This window comes from Otolemur garnettii, unplaced genomic scaffold (assembly GCF_000181295.1).
Source record: "Otolemur garnettii isolate 467f Iridium unplaced genomic scaffold, OtoGar3 scaffold00087, whole genome shotgun sequence".
NCBI lineage: Eukaryota > Metazoa > Chordata > Mammalia > Primates > Galagidae > Otolemur > Otolemur garnettii.
Genome location: NW_003852482.1, coordinates 5,027,933 through 5,039,371, shown reverse-complemented (window position 1 = coordinate 5,039,371; position 11,439 = coordinate 5,027,933). Strand labels below are relative to the sequence as shown.

At 49.4% G+C, this 11,439-nt stretch overlaps 1 protein-coding gene across 2 annotated transcripts in view; it reads left to right on the top strand.

Annotated features, from left to right (window-relative positions):
* Window positions 1-11,439, top strand: part of CFAP77 (cilia and flagella associated protein 77) — a 136,232-nt gene that overhangs the window by 73,156 nt on the left and 51,637 nt on the right. For both annotated transcript variants that reach the window (XM_003794878.2, XM_003794879.1), the window contains 2 exons: window positions 3,978-4,077; window positions 4,557-4,785. In XM_003794878.2, the coding sequence (XP_003794926.1) occupies window positions 3,978-4,077; window positions 4,557-4,785 (329 nt within the window). The remainder of the gene's footprint in view (window positions 1-3,977; window positions 4,078-4,556; window positions 4,786-11,439) is intronic.

Below are 11,439 nucleotides of genomic sequence, written 5' to 3'. Positions count from 1 at the left end.
TTGAGCTATAGGCGCCGAGCCCCAATCAGGACTTTTTAAAAACGCTGCAGGATGCAGGACAAATTGTTAAAAATCAGGACTGGCCCACCAAAAGCCGGACCTCTGGTCACCTTACGATACTGCCAAGCAGTTTTCCACAGTGGTTATACCAGTTTTCCTTCCCAGCAAGTGCATGAGTGTTCCAGTTGCTCCACATCCTCGCCAATAACATTGAGCTTTTGCTTTTTATTTCCCAGAGGTCAAGCACCTGGACATATGGGTCTTGGCCTCCTGGACATCCTCTTTATGAAGAGCCTGTTCAAGTCTTCTGCTCATTTTTAATAGTATTATCTACCTTTTTCTTAGTGATTTATAGCAACTCTTTGTATATGACAGGTAAGAGTCCTTTGTCAGATTATGTATTACAATTATCTTCTTTCTCTCTATGGACACACACATTTTTAGAGCGAGGAGCACTCTATCCTTCCCTCCTGAAGCCTCCTGGTTTGCCTGACTGTTATTGCTTAACTATTCTGTTTGCAAGAGAGTGAACTTCATGAAAGCAGAGAACGTGTGTCTGATTTGTTCACAGTAGAACTCCCAGCATAGGACTCAGTGCAGAAATAAATATTTGTGGAATGAAGTATGAGCAAACCTCCCATCGGGATGACACTTTGCAGCCTCGGGCCTCCATGTGTTTTGGCAGTTATTGACTCCTAGGCAACTATGCTAAAAAGTGCAGAGATTGAGGTGCCCGCCTGCTCCCTCGCCCCCTCCGTAAGGTGGCAGCCAGCTTCTGAGTCTGTCTGTGGTCCCCCTGCCAGCTGGAACTCTGCCCACCTGCACCTACCCTGAGGGAGGCGGGGCTTCTCCCAGAGAAGTCACATTTTAATTAACTTCCCTGGCAGTCACTGGAGAGATTGGATCATTTTATAAACAAATGAGAGGCTGGAGCTTTGTCTGCAGCTCAGAGTGAGTGGTGTGGAAGGAATTCAAAACAGATCACCCAACAGAAGTGCCCTCCTGGACCTCAGCACTCACTCCGTTGCTCTTGAGGGAGTTGGAGGGGTGTTCTGGGACTTGAGATGGGAAAGAAGAAGGAGAAAAATGATCAATTACTGTGTATAAAGGAGCTAATAGCCTCAAAGTAGGGTGTCTGGACTGCATGTGTGTGTTCCCCCAAAATTCATGTGATAAAACCCTAGCCCCCAATGGGATGGTATTATGGGGTGATGAGATTGTGAAGGTGGAACCCTTGTGATGGAAGAAGAAGAGAGCTAGATCACTCCCTCTTTGTTCTCTGCCATGTGAGAACACATTGGGAAGGCGGCTGTCTGCAAACTAGGAAGTGAGCCCTCCCTAGACACCAGATTGTTGCTGCCTTCACCTTAGACTTCCCAGCCTCCAGAAGTGTGAGAAATAAGTGTTTATAGCCACCCACTCATAATGCTAAAAGTGTTTATAGCATTCGCTGTGCACCTGCTATGTACGAAAAGAAAAAAGGAGGTAACAGAAGCCAGAGGTCTGGCTATGTGGAAATTTATAATCCAAGCAGGGTTGGTCCAGCAGGTGCATTCATGGAAATCAAGGTGACTTAAGTTCTAAGCCCCAAGCAAACATGATGATGATTTGTTATGTCAGCCTAAGCTAAGACTTAGGTACTTCTTCCATTTATTCATTCTACCCTTATTTACTAACATTTATTCTATGCTGGACACTGGGAAAAGATGGGTCAGAACAAAGACTGATGGGATATCTAAGGAAATCTCCGTAACTTCTGCTCAGTTTGGCTGTGAACCTAAAACTGCTCTAAACTATAATGTCTATTTTTTAAAAAACTAACCTTAAAAAGTAAAGATTGAATCCCTGCCTCAGTGAAGCACACAGTATCCTGGGGGAGACAGACAGTAAACTGATCATCAGACGACTAATGACTCAATTACACTACTTTGTCATTTCTCAGTGGCTTTCTCTGAGATGTGATTCACATACCATGCAATTCACCCAGTGAAAGTGAACGATGCAATGGCATTTACTATAATCACAGAGTTGTACAATCATCACCACGAAGAACTTTGGAACACTTTCATCACCGCCACTCAGAACACCCCTTAGCCATGCCATCACCCCACAGTCCCTCCATTTCTGCCCTCCACCCACCCCCAGCCCTGGCAACCACTGATCTACTTCCTGTCTGTGGATTTGCCTGTTCTGAACATTTCACAAAAACAAAGCCGTGCAGTATGTGGGCCTTGTGTCTGGCTCCCAGCACCGTGCTGTCAGGGGCCATCCATGCTATAGCAGGTACAATTGTGTAATTTTGAAACTGCCATGACGGTGGGCGTGGGCCACCACGGTGCACCATATAATACAGAGGCCTGTCTGGATTGATGCCAATGGGGGAAGGCTTCCTAGGGGAAGGTTTTTAATACCAGGCATTTGTTGTGCACCTGCTATGTACCACCGAGAAAAAGGAAGTAACAGAAGACAGGGGTCTGGTTATGTGGGAATTTATAATCCAGGCAGGGTGGTCCAGCAGGTGCATTCATGGAAATAAGAAGGTGACTTAAGTTCTAAGCCCCAAGTGAATAGAACAAAGATTGAGAGTTGCTGGAGTTCAGAGGAGGGCGGGCCACGGTGAGCCCAAGGGCTCCAGAGAGCTTCTGGCAGCGACAGGGCTGGAAAAAGAAGGCCCGGCAGGGGCAGAGATGGGCTCAGAGCAAAGGCCTGGATGGGGCTGGCATGCCTGTGGCTCTTCAGATGGGGAGTGGGCTGTTCTGCCTCAACAGCGGCTGTGTGGGGAGCAGCCCAAGGGAGGAGTTTACTGCAGAGGCGCTGACGAGACGCTGCTCTGCACCCACCCTGTGGGGGGAGCCAGAGAGTGGGACACAGATGAGGTAATAGAAGGGGATAAAGTGAGGCCAGAGACTGGAGATCCTGGGAGATGCAACACCCTGCAGCTTCCAGCCCTCGGCCTGCGGCAGTGTCCAGGGGCCTGATGGCATCAGGGAGCCATGTAAGTCTGGGGCTCATTGGTATCTGCTGAGCTCCCAGATCTGAGCGTGAGCTAGAAGCAGCCAGCTTGGGTTCCTGCTGCTGGCCTGATGCGAGCTGTGTGATCTCTCTGTGCTTCAGCTTCCCCATGAAAAACAGGGGTCAAGGGGCCCACCTCCCTGGGCATCTGTGCAGACTAAATGGGAGAACTGAGAACTGAGTGGGCACTCAGGGATGAGGAAGGTGATGATGGTGTCCTGAGCACCACCCAGCACAGGGCCTCTACCCTTAGGACTTGCTGTTCCAGAGACAGCCTCCGCCTGGGGTCAGACACACCTGCCCCACCCTCAGGAGCCAGGGGCGAGGCTCTGCCTCTCTTCCCAGTCCCCAGACATATAAAGTAGGGAGATGACATGGTTGAGAATAGAGTGATTCTGCTCATACAGACCTCTTCTGCAGGGGTCAGTGAGTTCAACAGAAACAGAGAGTGTGAACAGGTGCTGAGGGGGTGACAGTGTCCCTGTCCCTGTGTCCCTGCCCTAAAGGAAGGATTTCCTTGTGAGCTGCAATGAGAATCGTTTGCTCCGTCCCTGGTAGAAATGAAGTTTTAGGTAAGAAGGATGTCCCTCTCCCTCCGTGGCGGCCTCCAGATGAGTCCTCCTGGACTGGGCCTGTTAGGTCCAACCTGAGCCAGGCAAATGGAGGCTCCACCCCAAACATGGCTGCTTAGCTCGGGGAATGCGTTTCCGCCACCCCAAGTGTACAAATGTGACACAGAGGCCTCCGTTTCTGCTGTCCTCACTCACCCCCACCCCCGAGTAGAGTGCACCAGTCAGCTTCTGCTGTACGTCACCTTCCCAAACACAGCCTGCTCTCCACTCAGGGAGGGTTCTGCTGTCCACACCCTTGGAGGTGATGCAGGCATCCCATGCCTCCCTGTGTTGGGTGACCATAGGGCGGGTCTGAGATTCCACTGCTCACCTCTGCTCTCTCTGCCCCGACAGGCTGAACTTGGCAAGCCCAGGGAAAGAAGCTGCAGTCTACCGGGCATTGATTTCAACTATGGACTCTACGTCCGGGGGCTGGATGGAGGGGTCCCTGAAGGTGAGCGAGCATGCTTTAGAGTGCAGGGGTGAGGAGTGGGCGGGAGGCTCACTCTCCACAGAGCTCTTGACCTAGGTGAGTGGCTTGGCGTCTGGCCCAGTGCCAGTGACAGAGTGGCTGAGATGGGAGAACCAAGCAGGACCAGGGCTTCAGTGGCAGGGAAACAGTAGTGGACTGTCTGTGCTCTGCTGCTCGGGCTCCACACTCACGACAGGCTAAGGAGCAAGTGTCTGATGGCCCTACTGAGGTCAAGACTAGGCAAGCCCAGTTCCAGGAAAGGTGTTCAGGCACCCCGTGCAGTCTCTGGGGGTCCTGATCCCCTCTTTCTCAGGGCTGTGCTTTTGGGGAGCAAGGCAGGGCTGTCACCTGGTGGTCTCAGGTCCGTGGGAAAGTGCCCTGCATCTTCTCAATCAGAGGCCCAGGGCACTACATTTCCAGCCTGATGACCTCCCCGTGGCTCTGTCTCCCCCTGCTCTCAGCCATCGGACACTGGAACACGTTAAAACAGCAGCCCACCTGCCCCCATGAGCTGACCCGGAACTACATTGCAATGAACCGTGGGGCCGTGAAAGCTGGCCTGGTGACGGCCCGGGAGAACTTCCTCTACTGTCAGCTCCACGACGTCCGCATCCGTGATGAGGATGACCGGCGCCTGAAGAAGGAGCCGCCCTCCCTCCCTCCCAACATGACGTTTGGGATCCAGGCACGGTAAGGAGGCTGGAGGTGGTTAGGGTGCCAGCTTACCCAGGGAAAGGTCAGAGGATGACCTCTGAAGTGACCATCCTCTGAAGCTCCCTGCCCTCCGTCTCCAGACGCTCTCTTGTGTGACTTCTGAGGCCACACCCTGAATCTAGCTGAGCCAGGTCACTGCCTGGCAGCAGGATAACCTATAGGGCTGTGCATGGGCCACCCATGTTTCCTTAATCAGCAAACACTCGTTAAGACCTGTTTTTCCCCTCAGGGGGGTTAATAACCTGGGCAAAGAAGGGGAGAGCGGTTACCCTGTGTGGCACCATGCCTGTGAGGCCACGAGCGAGGCCCTGGAGCCTGGGGCCACATCTGGCCTCTGCCTCAGTTTCTGCATCTCTAGAATATGGATAAACAGCCCCCACTTTGTAGTATTGCTGAGAGGTTTCAGCGACAGGACACACTCGAAAACCTCGGCGTAGGGCCTGGGACACAACAAGCACTCAATAAATGTTAGCTACTATTATTTAAGATGGTGTAATGTGAATTGTAGTCCCAAAGGCAATGAAATTTTCTAAAATTTATATTGAAGTTTGACTTATTCATAGTAAAAAGCACGAATCATGAAGAGTTCAGATTGATGAAATTTTATAACTGGAAATGCTCATGTAACTACTACTCAGAGAAAGATACAGAATATCTGGTACCCCAGAAAGCCCCTGCATTCCCCCGTGACATTATCACTCTGGGGCTCCACCACTATCATACGTGAGATGAATCTGTACACAAACCCAGCGGTCCCATAGCCTCTCTACTGCCAACACTATTAACTTTACAGCAAGGGTACAACCACCCTGCGGCTTAGATCAGCTCCCTACTGCCAACAAGGACCCACATTCCATGTAGAAATAGGCAGAGAGAGGGGGGATGCCAACAGGGGGACTTCCAGGGCCATGTGCCCCCTCTCTGACTGTACCTCTGCAGAAACCTGCTAATTGCTCTCCCTGAATCTGCCCTTTCCAAGGCGCCTACCATGTTGCTACAGAATTCTTTCTTGTTGATGCACAGATTAAATTCTATCCCCTACATAGACATCTGTACCAGTTCCACAGTTGGGGACTTTATCCTACTTGATGGTTTGGGATTCCCTCCTTCTCAAAACAGAACACTGATCCATGCATCTTTTCTCGCATCGCATGTGGATCCTGGATACTGAATTCACCCCTGACTCCCGGGAGGGAAACATGATCAGGCCAGGCCAGGCAGAGGGTTCAGGCTGCCTTGGCATCAACAACTGACCCAGATGCAGACATGTGGCCCAAGCCTGGCCAGCCAGTATATTTCTTAAGCCCTGGTTACAGTAGCTGGTTTGGAGTCAGATGTGTGTCCTATGTTCCCACCCTGGCACACATGACAGTTTTTAAAAACAGAATGCAGTTCCATGTAATCAAGACTCAACTCAAAGTAAAGTGCATGGATTTTTTTTTTTTTATTTTTAAGGAGAATATATTGGCTCACAGGATTGCAGAGCCCAAGGGTGGAGCTTCGGGTGCAGCATGATCCAGGCCGTCAGACAATGTTGTCGGCATTTGGTCTCTGTGCCCGGCTATGCATCCCGGTTTTGGCTCCATTCTCTGGACAAGCATCCTCCTCACCTGACAAAATGGCCAGTAATGATGCCATTCTTATGTCCTGTTCTCTTAGTGAGCCCAGTGCTAAGGGCATAGGGACAACAAAAGCTTTGAGATTCAGGTCTTTGGTCCAGCTTGGGTCTGTGCTCATCTCTTGTGAGTAGGGCTTGTCAAGTAGGCTGATTGGTCAGGCCTGTGTCACATGCCTGCCTCTGAACCCAGGGGAATCTGAAGCCCTCTGATTGGCCATGCCTGAGTCACATGCCTGCCTCTGAACCCAGGGGAATCTGCAGCCCTCTGATTGGCCAGGCCTGAGTCACATGCCTGCCTCTGAACCCAGGGGAATCTGCAGCCCTCTGATTGGCCAGGCCTGAGTCACATCCCTGCCTCTGAGCCCAGGGGAATCTGAAGCCCTCTGATTGGTCAGGTGCAATCACATGCCAGGGTAAGGGGTGAATTCAGTCCCAAGGATCCCTGGGATGGTGGAAAAGTGCACAGATCAGGGTTCTGTTTCCAGGAGGCAAAAAGGCAGAACCAGCAAGTGTCCATGCAGCCCAGCTTCCTAATGCTTCCTGCGTCATGGCACAAGCTGACATTTGTGCACCGGGCACTGAACAGATAAATAGAAGAGGCTGCTCCCAGACATCAGCGAGTGGCCTGAGCCTCCACCTCCAGCCCCTGTGACTGACAAGGCCAATATCTCATCCCATCCATGTGGCAGCATCCTGCCCCGCCCTCATTCAAGGCCGCTGACATTCTATCCCCAGCCTGTCTTTCCAAGTTCCCTCCTAGACTAGGTGTCTTCCTTTGATTATGCTACCATACTTTTAAATTTTTTTGGTGGTTCAATCTTTTTTTTTTCTTTTTCTATTTTATTTATTTATTTGAGACAGAGTCTCACTCTGTCACCTTGGGTAGAGTGCTGTGGCATCATAGCTCACAGCAATGTCAAACTCTTGGGCTCAACAAATCTTCCTGCCTCCCAAGTAGCTAGGACCATAGACATGTGCTACAACACCTGGCTAGTTTTTCTATTTATTTTTTTTAGTGGAGATGGGGGTCTTGCTCTTGCTCAGGCTGGTCTCAAACTCCTGAACTTAAGCAGTCCCCCTGCCTCAGCCTCCCAGAGTGCTAGGATTACAGGTATGAGCCACTATACCCAGCCTTTTCTAATTTTTTTTTTAATTGTGGTAAAATTTACATAAGATTTACCATTTCAACCATTTTAAGTGTTCAGTTCAGGGGGCAGATTACATTCACGTTGTTGTGCAGCCATCACCACCACCATGCACAGAACTTCTTCAATTTCCCAAGCTGAGCCTCTGTCCCCATTAGGCACTAACCCCCGACCCCCAAATCCAACTCTGGAGTAAGCCCCATTCTACTTTGTCTCTGTGAATCTGACCGTAGCAGGGCACCTCATATAGATGGGATTATGCAATAGTTGTGCTTTTGTGTCTGGTTTATTTCATCTCCCAGAATATCCTCAAGACTTGTCTATGTTTCCGAATGTATCAGAATTCATTCCTTTGTAAGGCCGAGTAATATTCCCTGCACAGAGAGACCAGATTTTCTTTCATCCACTGGTGGACATTTGTGTTGTTTCCAGCTTGTTAAAAATATTGCTATGAACATAGGTGTACAAATATCTGTTTGAATCCCTGCTTTCAATTCTTTGGGGTTTATAAACAGAGGTGGAATGGCTGGATCACAGGGTAATTGTGTGTCTGGCTTCTGGCGGGGCTGCCACGCTCTTCTCAGCAGCACCTGCCGCCGTGCTTGCGTGTGCTTTCCCTCTGCCTTTCCCAAGGTCCTACCTCATACAACCCCTCATGCTTCCAAGTTCAGCTCAGCATCACCGCTTTGGTGAGTCTTCCCACCTCACACAGCCTCATATACTAGATATGTCTTTCACCAGAAATGCGATTCTCTTCACCTGAACACTGGGGAGGTGACCCTACAGGCATGGTGGACAGTCCCCTCTGGGTAGGTTAACTAATCTTTGCATCGTACACTTTCCCGCCTGTGACGCCATCCTCAGGTGGGTCCCTCCAGGGTGTCTGTGGGGCTCCCGTTGCCTGCTCTGCCTGCACACATGCCCTCCCCGTGTCCCCTCCCCACCTTGCTTTTGCAGAGTGCCTGGAGCACAGCAGAACAGGGTTCTGTCCCACACACTAGGTCACTAGGCTAGTCTGTGCTGATGACCAGGTGTCTCAAAGATAGCATGGTGTCAGGGAGGAGCCTTGGGCCAGAAATCAGCACAAGTGCTAGTCCCACCTTTGTCCCCAGCTCTCCACATCACATTCCCCCCGGGGCTTCCACTTCCTCGTCTGTGAATGAAGGTTACACTCGTAACACAGGCCAATCTCAGCATTCTGTGATCCTCGGGATGCGTTCTGTGTCCCTGCCTGTCTGTAAACCATCACACCAATTTATTTTCATTGTCATTAAAGCCCTGGGCAGGATTACTACCCAGCCGAAACAAGGAGAGATTAATTGACCTCCCTAAGTTCACGTAACTTCTTCATGGCAGGGTTTGGCCTGGATTCTCAGCCTTGTATGTTTATATTGAAAAACAAAAAATATTAGTCTAGGATTGTGGATCCTAGCACTCTGGGAGGCTAAGGCCAGTGGATCACTTGAGCTCAGGAATTCGAGACCAGCCTAAGTAACAATGAGACTCCCATCTCTACTAAAAATGGAAAAAACTAGCCAGGCATGGTGGTACTCAGGAGGCTGATGCAGGAGGATCCCTTGAGCCTAAACGTTTTAGGTCACTGTGAGCTATGACACCACAGCACTCTACCCAGAGCAACAGAGTGAAACTGCACCTCAAAATAATAATAATAAATATAGAAAATGTTATTATAGAACACATAAGACATTAGCGATCACCTGGTTTGAAGCCCCTACTTCGAACAGGAGAAAATAGCAAGAAGTTTGTTCAGAGAGATAAAGAGAGCTTCCCAGGGCTGTTGACTGAGCCAGGTCTACAGTCAGGCTGACAGACCCTTGTCCAGGGCTCTGTGCTCTGTGCTCTGTGTCCTGCCTCCAGGGACGGAGGTATCATGTGAACACAGACAGTTTTTGGTCCCCAGGCTGAGGTTTTCCATTTATCGCTTGAGTCAGCTGGGCTTGAAAAAGGCATCCATTATCATCCGACTTCTAATACAGCATCTTAAATTGCTATAAAACTGAGCGGCCACAATTCCACAGAAAAGACGTGATGAAGTGCTGGCTCTATCTTCTGTGATGGTAAATGGGCTTTGCATATGCAAATTGAATGGATTTTAAAATGGTATTTAATGACAATTTTCGTAGCAGACATTAACATTAATTGCACAAAAATGAAAATGCTGCATTAGGTTGCTGTTAGCAGCAAATATCTCCGCCATAAAGCTTTGTCTTTATCAACAGCGGTCCTTTCTGATATGACAGGGCAGTGCGGCAAATTGCAGGCAAAAGGCCTTTTATGGAACAGAAATATCCCCCAAAGCAGGCCCAAATCAGCATCAATTTTGCTTTATTTCTTCATAAATGGAGGTTAAATGGCTGCTGGAAAAGCTTTTACTGAGATGCCCAACCTGCCTGCAAACCCTCCCACCTTACAGCATAAATAAGGAGGAACAGTTAAAAATCCACCGCCCCGCTCCCTAATGGGGCTATTACTTTAAAGTTATGGGGCCAGGGCCCATTTTCTAATGATCACCTTTTACAAGCCTCAATTGTATTTATTTCTTTACTTTAAAAGCATGCTAAAAAACCCAATCTGACTGAGGAGTTATGGGGGCAATTTGGTTCAATAAATAAATAAACAAACTAGCTCTGTTTACTCACAACTACAGATGTGTTAAAAAATAAAGTCTCACCTCAGACTAAACCCTGAATGCTCAATCCGAGCTGGGAGGCTATCAAACAGAGGGGTTGTAACTACTTGTGAGTTGAAATTCCCCCCACATCTGGTCCTCCCTCTGTGGCAAAGGGTGTGCCCTCTTCTCCACATGCCCAGCCTTTCAATACCAGATGGGATTCAGACCCAAATCTGGGATTATTTAACTATTGCCTTTCCAGTTAGCCTGCCTTGTTCCAAATCTACACCAATTTGTTATGGATTGTAGCTACATCACAAAGGAGCATTTCAATCCATGAGCCTCTGTGGCTCAAAGGAAAGTGGAGACCTAAACTTACCTGGAAAGAGGGGGCTGTGCCGAGGTGTAGTCACCACCGGGGACCATGGCCAAGCCAATTCACAGAAGTTTTTGGCCTATGCAGTAATGCAAAATAAAAAGTAAAAAGGTTGAAGGAGTTGCCATGTTTTTTTGGAAGTCAGGAGATTTTGTATAAACACCTGTGTTATTGTCACTATCACAGGTCAGACACTGTGCCAGGCACTAGGATTTCCTACTTCTGAAAAATCACAAAACTGGGTAATGGGGTCTGCCCTTGGCCTGGCTCCAGGGCTGGAGCTGACAGGCAGTGTCCCTTAGGGACAGAATCTGTATCTCAGCTGCCCTCACCCTGGCTCCTCTCATCTTTGTTACAGGCCAGGTCTAGGTGGGCCCTGAGTTTGGAACTGTGACATACACTGATGGTCTTGAGCCCTCAGCAGCCTGTGGCCTCTGTCCTCTGGTAACAGCAGGGTTACAGCCAGCAACAGCCATTGTGACTCGAGCTTAAATGTGGCAGGTACTCTGCCGTGTATTGCTGCTCCATATTTCTTCCTGTGAGGCCCACGTCATTCTGCAAATCCCGTCAGGACCCTCCCAGAGGCAGCAGAGCCTGGGTTTCCACCCGGCCTGGCTAGCGCTCAAGACCATGTCACTAGGATCGGGCAGCTGGAAAGAGCCCAGACATCCTCTCACTGCCATTTCTCTGTCAAATCTCAGAATTCAAGTCAGGGAAGAATTTTAAATTCTCATTACCAGTGTGTAAGGGTGTAACACAGATCTCAAAGCAAGCTGCGACCTCAGGTCCAGAAACAGATATGTCTGGAGGCCAGAAATGTAACTATTAAAGAAGCGCTTAATTATTGATGTATTTTAAT